At 38.2% G+C, this 17,039-nt stretch overlaps 3 protein-coding genes across 3 annotated transcripts; 2 read left to right on the top strand and 1 right to left on the bottom strand.

The window, feature by feature from the left end:
- Positions 1-3,214: 3,214 nt before the first annotated feature.
- gdpgp1 (GDP-D-glucose phosphorylase 1) lies at positions 3,215-6,003 on the bottom strand. Its single transcript, XM_007545504.2, has 3 exons — positions 5,826-6,003; positions 4,477-5,615; positions 3,215-3,533 (listed from the first exon to the last, which is right to left on the bottom strand). Exon 2 carries the CDS (start codon positions 5,605-5,607, stop codon positions 4,525-4,527), a length of 1,083 nt encoding a protein of 360 aa, XP_007545566.1. The 5' UTR covers positions 5,608-5,615; positions 5,826-6,003; the 3' UTR covers positions 3,215-3,533; positions 4,477-4,524.
- Positions 6,004-6,732: 729 nt separating this feature from the next.
- LOC103133661 (titin-like) lies at positions 6,733-14,938 on the top strand. The gene is made up of 4 exons (XM_007545503.2): positions 6,733-6,884; positions 7,233-7,332; positions 8,099-14,359; positions 14,499-14,938. Exons 1-4 carry the CDS (start codon positions 6,864-6,866, stop codon positions 14,531-14,533), a joined length of 6,417 nt encoding a protein of 2,138 aa, XP_007545565.1. The 5' UTR covers positions 6,733-6,863; the 3' UTR covers positions 14,534-14,938.
- A 398-nt stretch (positions 14,939-15,336) lies between these two features.
- cib1 (calcium and integrin binding 1 (calmyrin)) lies at positions 15,337-16,987 on the top strand. Its single transcript, XM_007545502.2, has 7 exons — positions 15,337-15,518; positions 15,841-15,875; positions 15,968-16,067; positions 16,203-16,356; positions 16,444-16,562; positions 16,673-16,761; positions 16,845-16,987. Exons 1-7 carry the CDS (start codon positions 15,468-15,470, stop codon positions 16,864-16,866), a joined length of 570 nt encoding a protein of 189 aa, XP_007545564.1. The 5' UTR covers positions 15,337-15,467; the 3' UTR covers positions 16,867-16,987.
- Positions 16,988-17,039: the final 52 nt, after the last annotated feature.

The following is a 17,039-nucleotide window of genomic DNA, read 5'->3' as shown; positions in this document are numbered from 1 at the left end:
GTTTCTTTAAAACCTGTCTTTGTTAACAGCTGTTCCCTCTTCCTGCATGTACTATTCTTTATTCAACTTTTAGAAAAAGAAAAAAGAAATCTCCATTGTGAACATGCCGTCCTGTAAAGCATAAATAGTGAATTATAATTTTCTGTGTTGACTGGGGAGTCATAGTGTCAAGCTGAGAAAAGAAACAATAAATTGTAGGCTGGCCATTGAGACTTTTTTTTTCTTTCTGTACCTTAAGAAAAGAAAAATGTAAAATTAAAAATTTAGGATCGGAGCAACTTTAATCCAAGGTCATCACAATATGACCATGAGCAGACTAGTGGCTGAGGAAAACATTTTGACACAAAACACCAGTCAAACTTTGGCACCTTTTGCTTTTAGCATGTTGACTAAGTCTCCAAATTTTGTTTAAACTAGTGTACAAAACAGAAATACAGTGTACTGTTTGCATTACAAATAAAGGGGGGAAGGAAGAAGTATAATGGGCAGAGTGTCACCTTTTCAGTTGGAAAACAAATTTTGTTCTACATTTTGATTGACGAGTACAACAAAACAGAGATCAATATTTAAATGGTTCGTCCTAATTTCTTCACATGCACAATGTGTATAATGTGCATTTTGATGACATGCCATTTTCTTTCCTATGTAACGGATCATCTCCTGACACCTAAGCAGAGGGATGAGGTGCCTGAGATATTAGTGTAAGTCCTTGGTCTGCAGTGTTCCTCCACCAGGCTACATTTAGTTTTCATGGTAACCCGCTGGTTTGCTGGAAGTTGTAAATAATACATACTGTTTACTACTAACAGACGAACACGGGGGCATCATGATTCATTTAGCCAAATGTAAACTTACTAATCCTGAATAAAGAGAGGCCGCAGCAAATTTGCGCACAACCATTCTCAAAAGCGAAGACGTTAAATAAATAAATGAGAAATTGTTGTATTCTTCTGACACCTGATGTCAATAGTTATTTTTAAAGATGCAAAATAACTATGTCTCTGTGCATTGGTGGCTTTAATACTTGACTACTTCAAGTATTAAAATAATTTAAGCTTAAGAGGTGAAAGTGGGTCGACGTGTCTCTACAATGCTGTTATTGAAGAATGTCTGACTGTGTACTAGAGAAAAGTTTAGAGCCCATAAAGCTTAGCATGAAAAAATAAAGCTGAAAAATCTTTACATTAATAATAATAATAATACTTGTCTCTTATTTTTTTTTGGTATTTTTCTTACAGTTTACAGTTTTAATTTGCCATCCAATCAAAATCTGTGTGCATCTGGCTTAATTTCAGACAAGGCATCAGCTCAATCAATCAACCAATCAGCCGAAAAATGAATCAGATGAAAAATAAAACAACAGAAAAACAAACTTGAACATGAATCAATCACTTGCTAGTCAATGATCCATTTATAATGCATTGTCTGTTAGCTGTGCCATTTCCATCGTTTTATACAACTATGAGAAAGAACACTGTTCACCTCATCACCAGAAGACCTTTATGTCCTGTGAGCAGGTCACAGGTATTCATGAAATGAATGCCAAAGCTGTTCTTTCATCAACTGGTAACCAGAAATATTACAAAGAACGTACTATGTGGGTTTTCTCTGAATTATTAGGTAAACACACACACACACTGTGTGATACATGTTGATGTCTGGGTGATTTAGTAATTTCTCAAAGCAGATGTATAGTAAATCCAGTTTTGCGATACACAACACAAAAGGCGGAGGAATGGATGTTTACACATCCATTTACATTGGCTACAATGTACACCAAGTGTTACGTCAGAAAAATCAAACAAGCGAGACTTTGAAAAGAACAGGAGCTACAAAACGTCACATGCTTATTCTTTTTCCATTGAAACTACAATGATTACAATAAATCTCCAGAGCTGCTGAGAACTAAAGAGAAGAAAAGACAAAGCAATGTTTAACAAACAGCTTATAGTAAATAAAGTCATTACTAGTAAATAAAGTCATTACCTAGTGACTTTTATGGAAGAATTCAAAATGTGATACTGTCAACTCCTTTAAATGATGCCAAAACAAGTCTGGGAAGTAATTTTTTTTTTTTTTTTTTTGAAAAATCAGTGTACCTTACGATGTCCGGCTTATTCTGATTGAACAAAGCATGGTTAAATGGGTTATGTAAAGTAAATCAGGGGGTTTCAGATATGAAGCAAACCGATTATAGTGTTTGATTTAAAAAAAAAATTAGAGTAACCGCAGAGGTTACTCTGGGGTTGTTTTTTTTTTCACTGGTATAAGTCATTAAAAAAAAAAAAAGAAAATCCCAAATGCAAACATCCACTGAGCAAAGAATCAGCTGGCCTCTTTTATTCATCTAGATACTAAGAAGTTCAAGGCTGAGATATATTTTTCTCCACATTAAAGAAAAAAGATTTAAATAGTGTGAAAAATGCGCTGCTGTTTGAATAGATACAGACCATGTTGAGAGCTCCCTGATGAAGACCTTCATTAAAGTGAGCAGCTATATGCTCAATGATCCTACAAAGTCATGCTGCTGCCTAGGTGAGGTCATTCTAGCGGGTAATGTGTTTACCTGGGGTGATGTGTGGCACTGAGAGGTGTTCACGAGTTAACAAGAATCTTCTGTTCATAAATGGTATCCCCAGGAGTTTGAAGCGTCCACGGCGTTTTGACTAAAGTCCGAGAGGTTAGAGTCCTTGTCAAACGGCGTTTTGACTCAAGTCCAAAGGGTTGGAGTCCCAGTTGATGGCGTCTCAACTAAAGTTCTACAGCTTTTTATTTCTCTTTCTCACTATTTACGTTTAATGTTTTTTTTAAATCTCTTTCTCACTGTTTAGTACATGCTGTTTTTTTTTTATTATGTAAAGCACTTTGAAATGCCTTGCTGCTGAAATGTGCTATACAAATAAAATTTGATTGATTGATTGATTGAAGCCAGAATCTACGGCAGACAATCAAGAACAGAAAGGCAAAGCATCTTAAATTTGCCAAAAAACATCTAGATGATAGTTTATGAAAATATTTTGAGGACTATTGAGACAAATGCGTAACCTTTTAGAAGGTGTGGGTTAGGTTGCAACTGGAAAAAAAAAAACCTTAACAGGATCTCAGAAAAAATTGTACTGACAACCAAACCTCATGATGATAGTGTGGGGCTGATCTGATGGCTATCAGAAAATCCTGAAGGAGTTTTTTATTTTTTGTCAATACCAACAAACTGTGAAGCTTTGGTATCTTCACTCAAGATAGTTATACAATGAAACTATCATACCAGCCCATGTCAAGTCACAAATTTCAGATGCCACATTAATAGAAACGGTTATTTAACAGTAATGTGATTCTGCCAACAGGTCAGCAAAAATGTTAAGAAATTGTTTAATTTCTGTCAGTCTAACAAATTAGCAGCTTTCAGCTTTTCTACAATGCAGTCCAGCATCAACACAACCATTCAACGTGACAACTGTTTTTTCATTTGCCTGTATAAACTGTACATTTTACGGCCAATTAAACATCCGGGTTTCTATTTGTTCAACTGAGTCATTCCTTCAAGTCTCATATGACTTTTGCCTGGAGAAAATGTTAAGGAACTACATGCAACAGTATCCTTATGCTTATTAAAACACGCTCAGTAGAAAGAACTATGAGGTTTCTAACTCAGGATAAAGACCTTATACACAACCAGCTTCCTTAAGCTATTACTTAATGGGATAAAATCAGTCAGTAAACTAAAATAAAATGCTCATTATTTTCAGGATATTGGTGTTGAAGATAACAATATCCTGAAAATATAAAAATGTTAGAAATAATTCCAACTTATTTTTAGAATTAATTCTTCTGTTGGGTTTATTATTTCTAATAGCAACTTTACTTTTGGTAGGGCATCTATTGATTTACTGTTTATGATACAGAGCTCCTAAATATTTTTTATTTAAATTTTCAGACTTAAATGTCTTGATTTTTCTTTCAGTTTATTTATTTACTGTGAGTCTTACTGAGGGCGGAGGACCCTTTTGTGTTTGTTCTTTTTGTATTATAGTGATATGTTTGAAAATGTGGGTTCATTAAAATGGGAAAAAAATCCATCAGTTCGTATTGTTCAGCTTTATGTTCCAGTTTTTGTTTTTGTTTTTTCAATTTGTTTTGCTTATTTTTGCATCTTGACTAATCTTCAGTTTGATTTCAAAAACTGTAACACTTAAGTTTTCAAATGAAGACTAGATTATGGTATATCAAATCCATATTTATTTACACACGTTCAATTGTTGAAACTTCTTCTATTAGAGACATTATTTTTAATGTTTTGACACCAAACCTGAGTAAGAACCACAGAACAAGTTTCCAACCCTGATCTCAGGGGGTCTCGGTACCCTCTTAGGCTAAATCTGATATTTAAACAAAAGTGCATTTATTAGTAGACTTCAGTCAGCAACCCAACAGCAAAAGCATTAGCAACTCATTAGCTGATGCTGAAGTTTTGGAGTTTTACTCACTGCATTGAATCTTTAAGTCTTTCAAGACGTATTCCAGGCTTTAGTGAGTCAGTAAGTGTTTAACAAGCTGTTCTTCCAGTTTGTGAAGCTCATCATCAGGCAGAAGATACTTCTGAACTATACTGATGACCTCTCTCTCAGTTGCACACTCAAAGTCCTTTTTGTTTTTAAAAGGTAGATGCCCTGCTAACTCACAGAGTGCAACATTAAAGGCAGATTCCTCTTTGGCACCGAAGCAGGATGTTCTGGGCCAAATAGCTATACGCACACCTTTTCTTAGACAGTGCTCCTTTGCAGTCTGCATTTGACCACTTGGTGGGCATCCTCTGGTCAGGAACAGGTTGTGAGCGATGTTTTCACCCACAAAAAAGTCTGTCACTTCACAGATCGTTCTTGCTGCCGTCTCCACCTCTTCGGATTCTGTATAGAGCAAAAATCCAACCGGAAAATCCTGGATGCGAAAAAAATTCTTCTCGGGTATCAAAGGCTTAACCAGGCTGGATTCAATCTTCAGCTCATGGTCCAGGTAATAACCATGAAGGTGTAAGTGATTAACAGATGCAAATGCTCCCAGGCTGTTAAACCCCACACGGAAACCTGGGCTGGAGCTGAGGAGCACAGACTCGATACCGACTTGGACAGCAGCTCTTGTCAGGATCTGTGGTAAACAGAGGGACGGATCTGGAACAAGAAGACAGTGTCCAAACTCCAAAGGGCTAACATTGATCAACACAACCATCCTGCAAGTTTGAGGCAACTGGTCATCAGGTACATCTCTTCCTCCACATGTGTCCTTCATCATTTCAAACAGAATTTCTTCTGCATTTATTTTGTTGAAGTTAAACTGGCTGGGATTAAACTCTTGCTGAATGCTCAGTATCTCCTGAGGCTTCCTCCTCTCGATTCCACGTTGAACATTGAGCTGAGCGACGTAACCATTCGACCCTGGTAGGATACGCGTTTCTAAATCGCCTAGATGGTAGCGGAAGAGTCCTCTGTCCATCCTGTCTGTCCAGCCATCTCTGATGAGCGAGTCAAGCTTGGAAGGTGGTGGACGGGTTTCTCTTTTCTGAAGCACATCTGTGACAAAATCCTGAGTGCTGTACACAAACTGAGGCAGCATGGTTGGATCTGTTAGTGAAATACACAATATTCAAGTGGTCAGTGGTTTCTATTATCTTATTAATAATATTTTAAATTATTTTAAGTCAGGGCTATCTTTAACTGTATATGAATTTGTTGTACTGTTGGATTTTTTTTTTAGCTAAACAAGCTGTTTAAATTTCGTCTGTGTCATTGACTGACACAAAACGAAGTTTTAACTCTTTTTTATTACCTTACCTTTGTGTAAGGACACCAAGAGGCTGCTTCATGAACACTTCAGAAGATGTAAACTACTTCAAAGTTCAGAACTATGTCCTATTCAAATTAAATTAAGCACATTTGATGCGGTAAGTGTAACACCAGGAAGCTGACCTAGCTAAGTTTTACGCTTTCCTTTTCCGATGCTCACTTCCTGTCTTCAGAATAAAAGCTCACTGAAGAAAAATGTAATATGACTTGATTACGTTTTTTCAAGTCAGTGTTATATAATATCTGTGTTATATAATATCTGTGTTATCAGTAATTACTGGACTTACATTAGAGAAAATAGTATAAAACTTAAACTCCTGAAACATTTTTGTTTTAATGCCAGCCAATGTATTCTTTGCATTTAGTGAAGATTAGTTTTTTGTGCATGATTTGTAGACAAAATAAATGTTCTGCCAGACTTAATGTTGTTAAAGGACTATTTGAGACAAGCATATTTCCATTTGAATACCTTAAAAATAATGTTTTACCATTTTATCAGTGTATATTTGTGTATGACTTCATGAAATAACTTATGAAGCTAAACAAGGATCTTTGTTTTAGCTATAGTGTTTAGGCTTTACGTAATCTTCTACTTATATGTGGAAATGATCTATTCATTAATTTCTGTTATCATGAATTCATCCATAATAATGAAAATCTTTTATTTGTTTATGATCTTATATTATTTTCAATTAATTTTAACATATTGTAACTGCACTGATCTCTTCATATTTTGTTTTTAGGGTGACTCTATCAAACAAGAGAACTATAAATTCAACTGCTCTTTTAGAGCTGATTCATACACTGTAGGGTTAACTAAGTCAAAAAGAATGAGCAGCTGCCCAGTCAGTCTCCATGCTTATTTTAGTCACTGCATGCTTCCAAAGATAAAGCAGGCAGTGACTGGCAGAGCTGTGTGTCTGCTTAAGAGATTTGGGGTTCAGTGCACTTCATGTCACTTGACTAGGTATCAGAACACGAAGGATCTACATTCACATTTAATTCAAAATTCAAGGAGGTGAGAGGATGGAAAGAAGTAAAAATAATGTAAGTATGGCTGTGTTTTACATTTTTTTAATGTTATGAAGTAATTTGTGATAAAGCATGGACAACACTTTTGTTGTGGAACTTTTTACTTTCTGTGTATTTTTAAATGTTTGATGTATAAAGAGGGTTTTAGAGTTTTAGTGAAAAATAAAATGGAATTTCATCTGTTTTTTTGACACAAGATTTAGACGAGATTTAGTTGAAAATAAATTTTTAAACATGTAATATGGGTACAAAGCCCTTTTCTATTCAAATTACTTGTTTAAAGATTGAAAAAAAAACAATGCCATGTGTATTTGCTCATACTTTAAAGTTTCTCTGACACATTTTCATTGTTTCTTGTTGTAGATGACAAATGAAGCTGAAGAAATGGCTCAGACTCTAAATATAAAAATGACTGAGGATTCTAATCCAGAGGTTTCATCGTCCACCTCGGTCACTGCCCAAGGTATAGAGCACTTCCATCCTGTTGATTTTCAGTCTGGAAAGCTGTATTTTAAATTAACATTGAATCAGAAATGTTATCACATTTACAAAATATTATTTAAAGTTCCCATTCCTACTTGCTAAATTTTATGCCTTCTTGTTTTAATGAAATGTCAATTACAGCCAGAAGCAGAGTGAAATGGCACTTGAAGAGTTCAGTGTACCCTTTCTCCAAGCATCTATTTCATAAATATAATATGATGAAAATCTATTTCGAATCAAAACTTAATAATTGAATTTTTTTGGAAAAGACTCTTTTAAAATACTTGAAATTTGCATACAATGGATTTAAAAAGTGTACATCCCATTTGTAATATAGATAAATGAGATTGTGAGAAAATATTTCAAAACCTTTTCCACCTTTAATTTGACCTTTAAACTCTGATAGAGAGGTAACATGTACAAAAAAAACAAAAGCTAAAACGCCCTAAATTCACAACTCGGTACAGCCTCAGTCAAATACTTTGTTTTATTTACATTTTTATCCTATTTTAACATTTCATATAATTGAGTTTTGTCATCCTTCATAGGCAATCACAGCATTTTACCTTGCATCAACTACTTTTGAGAGCCACCATATGTCTTTACTGCTCTGTGGCTTCCCAGCCTGTCTTTTTACCTCTGGCGGACAAACAATTTATCAGCACATTTATTATGAATTCACTCAGCAGGTTTTAATTGTACATTTTTATTAATTCTCATTTATGGTTTTTATTTGCTCATTCCAGGTCAACAACCTTCTTCTGCAGAGAGTGAACAAAACAGGGCAACAACTGCCTCTGCAAAAACCAAGGAAAATGCCATCAGGCCAAAACTCCAGTTAACATTCAACACATTCACAGTCAAAAGTGGAGAAGATCTAAAAGTAGAGATCCTTGTGGTTGGAGACCCTGCACCAAAGATTGAATGGAAAAAAGAAGGTCAGGCAGTTAAGGAGACATCAAGGCTAGAGATTTTAAATAAAGCGTCTTTAACTGTCCTTCACATCAGACATGGTGTCAGAGAGCATTCTGGCCAGTACTCTGTCACAGCAAGCAACTCTGCCGGGAAAGACACAACAACCATCATGGTGGTTGTTCTTGACAAGCCAGACCCACCCACAGGGCCCGTGAGGATTGATGAGGTTAATTCTGACTATGTTATTATGTCCTGGGATCCACCTTCATATACAGGAGGCTGTCAGTTGGAGAACTATGTCGTGGAGAAACGGGAAACAACAAGCACGGAGTGGCACACTGTGTCCGCAACAACAGTTAGAACAACCATCAAAGTCACCAAGCTGAAGACAGGAAATGAATACCAATTCAGGATATCTGCGGAAAATAGGTATGGAAAAAGTGCTGCAATCACCTCTCCGGTTGTGACAGCAAAATATCCTTTCAGTGTACCTGCTTGTCCTGGCACTCCCTTAATATCCATTGTGACAAAGTATAGCATGGTGGTTGAGTGGGAGCCACCGCTCAGAGATGGAGGCAGCCCCATCATTGGCTATCACATTGAACGTAAAGAGAAGAACAGTATTTTGTGGACAAAGCTGAACAAATTTGTTATTACTGACAGTCGCTTCAAAGCAAGTGGGTTGGAAGAAGGCATTGAATATGAGTTCAGAGTCTTTGCTGAAAACATTGCAGGACTGAGCCCATGCAGTAATACATCGGAGTGTTGCGTGGCAAGAGATCCCTGCGATCCACCTGGGAAACCTGAAGCAGTTGCGGTGACAAGGGACAGCATCACACTTCAGTGGGCAAAACCTAAATATGACGGAGGAAGCACCATAACAGGATATGTTGTAGAGAAAAAGGAGCTCCCGGATGGCAGATGGATGAAGGCGAACTTTACCAATGTTACTGACAATCTTTTCACAGTTTCAGGACTGACAGGAGGGCAAAACTATGAGTTTAGGGTAACTGCTAAGAACAGTGCGGGTGTTTGGAGTGCACCCTCAGAAAGCATAACCATTCTTGCTCAGGATGTTATTGAAGCACCCACTGCATTTATTGATCCTAAGTTTAAGAGTGCTATTGTCATCCAAGCTGGAGAAACTTTTGTTATTGAAGCTGATTACTTTGGGAAGCCTCTCCCAGAAGTTGCATGGCTGAAAGATGGGAAAGAAATCGAGAAAGGTACGCCTAAAATAGAAGTCAAAAACACCATCACTCATACAACTCTCACTGCCAGAGACTGCACACGTGCGGATGGAGGACGCTATGTGTTGAGTCTTAGCAACAGTGGTGGAACTACAACCATTTCGGTAAATGTGAAGGTCTTAGATAGACCTGGTCCTCCTGATGGGCCACTAAAGGTGAAGGTTATAAGTGCAGAGAAATGCAACCTTAACTGGAACCCCCCTTTAAATGATGGAGGTGCCAGCATCACCCATTACATCATTGAAAAAAGGGAAACCAGTCGTGTTACATGGACAGAGGTTGAACCTCACATTGAAGCTATAAGTTACAAAGTGACAAAACTGGTATGTGGCAAAGAATACATTTTCAGAATTGCTGCTGTAAATAAATATGGGGTTGGTGAATTTTTAGAATCTGAGCCTTTTGTTGCACAAAATCCTTTCAAGCCACCTAGTGCTCCCTCCACTCCTGTGACCAGTGCTGTGACTGGAGATTCAGTCGTGCTAACATGGGAAAGGCCTGAGAGCGATGGAGGCTCTGAGATTGATGGCTACATCCTGGAAAAGCGTGACAAAGATGGTGTGCGATGGACCAAATGCAACAAGAGAAGATTAAATGACATGCGCTTTAGATGTACTGGGCTTGCAGAGGGACATTACTATCAATTTAGAGTTCTGGCAGAAAATGCTGCTGGTGTGGGCGCACCCAGTGAGTCTAGTGAGTACATAAAGGTATGTGAAGCTACATACCCACCTGGCCCACCTTCCAACCCAAAAGTAACAGACTATTCCAGCAGTACGGTGTCTCTCATCTGGTCAAAACCAATTTATGATGGTGGAAATACAATCAATGGATATATTGTGGAATTGAAGGAAGCCACAGCAGATGAATGGATTGCATGCACACCAAGAACAGGAATAGAGGACACAAAATACACTGTAAAAAGATTAAAAGAAAATACAGAGTACAATTTTCGTATATGTGCAACAAATTCAACCGGTGTCGGAGAACATGCGGCTCTACCTGGTTCTGTAGTAACAACTGAAAAGGTAGAGGCACCAGAGATTGAACTGGACAATGCTCTGAGAAAAATTGTAAATGTTCGAGCCTGCTCCACCTTACGTCTCTTTGTTACCTTAAGAGGACGGCCAGAGCCTGAAGTTAGGTGGACAAAAGCAGACGGCACTCTAGATGAACGTGCTCAAATTGAGGTAGCAAACTCCCACACTGTGTTAATAATAGAAAATGTCACAAGAAATGACAGTGGAAAGTATGTGTTGACTGCTGAAAACTGCAGCGGTTCCAAATCAGCATTCATCAATGTGAGAGTGCTGGATTCTCCCAGTGCTCCAACAAATTTAGAAGTAAAGGATGTAAAGAGAAACTCTGTCTCCATCTCCTGGGAGCCACCTCTTATTGATGGAGGAACAAAGATTTCACACTACATAGTTGAAAAGAGAGAAGAGGCAAGGAAGGCATTCACTAGTGTTTGCAGCAACTGTGTAAGGAATTCCTACAAGATTGATAATCTACATCCGGGAAGCTTTTATTATTTTCGTGTGATTGCAGTTAATGAGTTTGGCACCGGACAACCAGCAGAGACTGCTGAAGCTGTTAAAGTGTCTGAAGCTCCTCCACCTCCTGGCAAAATCACACTGAGCGATGTTACTTGCAATAGTGCCAGACTCTCATGGGAGAAGCCCGATCACGATGGAGGAAGCAAAATCACCAGTTACACTGTAGAAATGCAAACCAGAGGAGACGACGCATGGACAAAATATTCAGAAAGTAAAGCACTAGAGGTGACCATTGATGGGATGACAGCAGGAAAGGAGTACTTCTTTAGAGTGAGTGCTGTGAATGATAAAGGAACGAGTGAACCAAAACCCCTGTTGACGCCTGTCGTAGTAGAAGATAATAGTGCTAAACCTGTTATCAATCTGTTAAACAACAAGTTTAATGTAAAAGTAGGGAATGATCTAAAGATTGATGTACCTTTCAAAAGTTTGCCACTGCCAACAGTAGTCTGGAATAAAGAGGGAAATGTGTTGAAGGAGACAAGCAGGGTAAATGTACAAACATCTGAATCCGCATGTCAGCTTTTTATCAAGGATGCAACCAGATTTGATGCTGGTGTGTATGAGGTAATCCTGACCAATGCTGCTGGAACAGCATCAACTGAAATCTTTGTGAACATTTTTGAAAGGCCTGGACCGCCAAGTGACCTCAGTGTGGAAGAAGTTAGCGCCGACTTTGTATCTCTGACATGGCAACCCCCGCTTTACACTGGTGGGAATGAAATAAGTAATTACATTGTTGAGAAAAGAGACATCGGCAGTTCAGTATGGCAGAGCGTGTCAGCTACAGTCGCAAGGTCATCAATCAAAGTTTCCCGTCTGACTCAAGGGACTGAATATCAATTTCGAGTTGCTGCAGAGAATCGCTATGGAAAAAGCCAATATCTTGAAACAGAAACAGTCATTGCCCAGTATCCCTTCAGACCACCTGGTCCACCGACTAACATTCATGTTGTCCAGGCCTCAAAGTCTGTAATGATCATTGCTTGGGGCAAACCAGACAGCGATGGTGGCAGCCCTATCATTGGTTATCATGTTGAAAGCAAAGATCAGAGCAGTATCCTATGGACAAAAGTAAACAGAAGCCCAGTGATTGAGAACCAATACAAGGTGACAAATGTTGAAGAAGGTCTGATATACGAGTTTCGCATATGTGCTGAAAATTTGGCCGGTGTTGGACCCTGCGGTAAGCCATCTGAACCCGTCGCAGCAAGAGACCAGTGTGATGCACCTTCAAATCTCAAAGTTACCAATGTAACCAACACTTCAGTTTCACTCTCCTGGGATAAACCACACTACGATGGAGGAGCCAAAATAACAAGCTACATTGTAGAGCTCAAAGAACTGCCAGATAGCTGCTGGTTGAAGTGCAACTTTACAAACTTAATGGACACTTTTTTTGAAGTAACTGAGCTCACTGAGGGTGAACAATATGAATTTCGTGTTACTGCAAAGAATGCGGCAGAGTGCTTTAGTGCACCCTCTGAAACCACTGGACCCATTACGGTGCAACATGATGTGGAGCCGCCCATTATTATCTTGGATGAAAAATTTAGGCAGGTGGTGGTGGTCAAAGCAGGAGATGTACTTAAAATAGATGCTGAAATTTATGGTCGCCCTAACCCCACAGTGTTTTGGCTGAAAAATGGAAGAAACATAAGCACCAAGGGAAGGGTTGAGATATTAGTAACAAAGTCCCATACATCTCTCCTTGTCAGAGAGAGTGTCAGGAAAGATTCTGGACAGTATACTCTGACCGTACAGAATGCAGGCGGTGCCACATCCAGGGCTATTACCTGCAAAGTGCTGGACATACCGGGCCCTCCTGCTGGACCTCTGGAAGTGTCTGGACTATCAGCAGAAAAGTGTACCTTGTCCTGGGGTCCTCCTCATGAGAATGGAGGTGCAGAGGTCATGCACTACGTTGTTGAGAAATGTGAAACCAGTCGTATTTCCTGGACCCTTGTGTATGGCGACATGATGGCAACCACTTGCAAAATAACCAAGCTCCTCAAAGGAAATGAATACATTTTTAGGGTGAGAGCAGTAAACAAATATGGAGAGGGTGAGATTTTGGAAAGTGAACCAATAAAAGCTATGGATTCCTTCACTCTCCCATCTGCTCCAAGAGATGTTGAAGTCACTAGTGCTACCAGTGAGTCTATGACCATCTCCTGGAATAGGCCTGTTTGTGATGGTGGTAGCCGTATCAGTGGTTATGTTATAGAGAAAAGGGAAAAGCACGGTGTCCGCTGGGTTAGAGTCAACAAAAAAACAGTCTATGACTTACGAGTCAAAGCTTGCGGCCTGCATGAGGGATGCGAGTATGAATTTAGAGTATTTGCTGAGAATGCTGCTGGTCTAAGTGAACCCAGTGCACCGTCCCCTCTCGCCTTGGCAGAAGACCCAAAGTTTTTACCTTCCCCTCCAACAAAACCCACCATTACCGATTCCTCCAAGTCCTCCATCACTCTGACATGGAATAAGCCACTGTTTGATGGTGGAGCACCAATTACAGGGTACAAAGTTGAATTTAAAAAAACTGCAGAGGAAAACTGGAGTGTAGGTGTTCAGAACACAGACAAAACAGAGTTTACAGTGACTGGACTTACAACGGGGGCAGAATATGTGTTCATTGTTAGATCTATTAATAAGATTGGCCTGAGTGAGCCCAGTCCTGAAACAGAACCCGAACTTGCCCTGGAAAGGGAGGAGGAGCCCGTGTTCAACATCGACCCTGAAATGAGAAAGACTCTTCTCGTTAAAGATGGAAGTAGCTTTACTTTGACTGTACCTTTCACAGGCAAACCTGCTCCTAGTGTGTCATGGGAAAAAGCAGATGTTGATCTAAGGGTCAGGGGACTTATCCACACCAGCAACTTCATCACCTCTATCACAGTAGAGCAGGCAACACGTGATGACTCTGGCAAATACAAAGTCAAGCTTCAAAATGTTGCTGGATCTGCTACTTTAATCATGAATGTGAGGGTTTTGGATTCACCAGGTCCTCCTATCAACATAACAGTCAAAGATGTGACTAAGAACTCTGCCACTGTGACCTGGGACATCCCTGAGAATGAAGGAGGAGGGCCTGTGAAGAGCTACCTCGTAGACATACGAGAAATTAGCAGAAAAGGTTGGACAAGACTCACGGACAAATGCAGACGACTGTCATATAAAGTGTCTGATCTGGAAGAGGGAGGAATCTACTTCTTTAGAGTCACTGGTGAAAATGAATATGGGATTGGCGTTTCAGCTGAGATGAAAGAAGGAACAAAAATGACAGGTAAAATTTCACTAGCATATACAAAACTGCAACTTTTAATCATAATGTGTGCATTGATTTCTGATAATGCTGTGCAATAAATCTAATCTAATTTAAGTACTGTTATATAATTTAAAATAATGTTATGATGTTATTCCAGGGACAACAGACTGGGAGACCAACCAAGGGGCTTAACTTTTCAAGCCTGTGTTGCAGCCTGACCAGATCAACTTTCTTTTTTGATTTCTAAATATTTTAGTTTTGTTTTTTTTTGTTTTGTTTTTTTAACTATTTGTTTAGTTATAATTATTTGTGTTGGGATTTTGATTTGGAATAGCCAATAATATACATATTAAAGCTTGTCCTTCTAATGTTTTTTTTTTTTTTACATTTAGAGTTCTTGCTAAAATGAACTTTATGACTAACAGATTTTTGTTTATAAATAGAATAAATGCATCAATTGTTATTTTTTGTTTAGAAACAATAAATTGACTATAAGACAGTAATAAAATGAATGTTGTTTCATTGAAAAGTAAAGAAGTAGTACATTTACTTTAGAATTTGTATGGCAATACAAAATATTGTATAACAAAAGTATAATTTTTTTAAAAGTGTATAGTGTACTTCAAATGGTTTGAATAAATAAAAACAAATATAATCATTTTATTCAAGAAAAAAAGTTTGGATTTTGACTATTTGGTTAATCACAACAAAAAAGGGGGTATTAATGGAGGTGATGGTGCTTGCATCTGTGTTTATACAAAACTGTAAAATGATTTAAAATAATTTGTGACAGCAGGGAAGGTAATCCTTGCGTTTTTGTTTAATTATCTATTATTGTTCTGTTAGTTGTAGTTAACAGTACGGCCTGTAATTAATAATGCACAATCACATATATTTATAATTATTTTATTATTATTATTTATTTATTTATTTACTTTTACAAAAGTTCAGTAAGGCACAGGCTACGTCATTTGAAGCCGTTACGTAGACAAAAGGGGGCGGGACCACTGGCGGGACAGGGTGCGCTTACAAGAAGCCGGAAGTAGGCCGAACGGTCACAAACATTTTAGCTTCGTTTTCGATCACGGCACTGACAAAAACAGAAATATTGGTCTGACAGTTCAAAATGGGAACAACGGCAAGTCAGCTGGCAAAGGACTCGCTTTCAGAATACCAGGTAAATGATCACTTACTTCTAGAAAAGTTTGTTTTAAACTCGTGAAAAAGCGAGAAGAAACGTAACAGCTAGGCCAGATGTTTTAAAATGTGAAAAAGAGGCAACTACTTCAGATAAAATAGTTTGCATTAGTAGAGTAGTTGTTTATAAGTTTTTAACCTCAACTGGCGTTGATTTTTCTCCACCTGTTGTAAGCTTACTGTTGCAATATTACTATGGCTCACTAAAGGCACTAGTAGGACTTGGAAACTTGAGGGGGAGCTATTTCTCTTTAATTGTTGGCTTTTTTTTTAATATTAATAATCTTTCAATCAAATTTTAGGAGCTGACCTTTCTGACAAAACAGGAAATTCTACTGTAAGTGACGATTTTTATGCACGTTAAGGTAATTTAAAACTACGAGAGCTTCCGATACATGATTAAGTTGTTGGTGTTTTTTCATGCGTTAGTGCGCACAGGAGATTCACAGAACTACTAGACAGAGATGAAAGAAACCATCCAAACCCCAGAGTACCAATGGAAGTCATCCTTACTCTACCAGAGCTGAAGGTGACTATCATTATTATTCTACCATGTATAATAATGTTTTCTTTTTAGTTCTTGTTTACATGCTGTTAGATTGTATAATAAATTTGCATTATAATAGGATACAAGCAGTGACCTTTGAACCTGCTCTTGTAACAGTCCAACCCTTTTAAGACAAGAATCTGCCAAGTATTCTCCACATCTGAAGATAAAGATGGAAGCCTGACGTTCGAAGATTTCCTGGATCTTTTGAGTGCCTTCAGTGACTCTGCCACTCTCGAAATCAAGTCCCACTATGCTTTCCGTATATTTGGTAAATAAAATAGATTGACCTGGTTAACTTTATGTAGGCAGACAGCAGTGTTTGTATTAAATAATATACATAATTATATATTTTTAGACTTTGATGACGATGGAACTCTTGATTGTGGTGATCTGGAGAAGTTGGTTAACTGCTTGACCGGTGAGACAGAGGACACAAGACTGTCCAGTGAAGAAATGAGACAGCTCATAAACAACGTGAGTTCACTTCTCTTCGGGGGTATGAGGAGGAAATCTGGGGCATTAAAACATGTTTCTCCAAGTCGGTACACTGAGGCATCCTTCGGTTTCATTTGCTTTCCATTTAGATCCTTGACGAGTCTGACATCGACAAGGATGGGACAGTGAACTTATCTGAGTTTCAGCATGTCATTTCAAGATCTCCAGACTTTGTCAGGTTTGTCTCGTTGCATTTGCCTTGCAAATGTTCATTATTCACTGATTATTATTATTCACTCCTGATATTTAATTTCCCCACAGCTCTTTCAAGATTGTGCTGTGAAGACTTACTACTATGCAGTGGAAATGTATCTGTCTTTCATTTTCATTTCATTTTAAGCAAAACCAATTTTAGTCACTTTCCTTAAATTATATTTACCTCTGACTTTATCACTTTAACAGTTTTATGAATGAAAAAAAAATGTATTCCTTTTTTTTCTATCTTTTCTTGAATAA

This window comes from Poecilia formosa, unplaced genomic scaffold (assembly GCF_000485575.1).
Source record: "Poecilia formosa unplaced genomic scaffold, Poecilia_formosa-5.1.2 Scaffold13, whole genome shotgun sequence".
Classification (NCBI taxonomy): domain Eukaryota; kingdom Metazoa; phylum Chordata; class Actinopteri; order Cyprinodontiformes; family Poeciliidae; genus Poecilia; species Poecilia formosa.
This window is presented reverse-complemented; position numbering and strand designations above follow the sequence as displayed.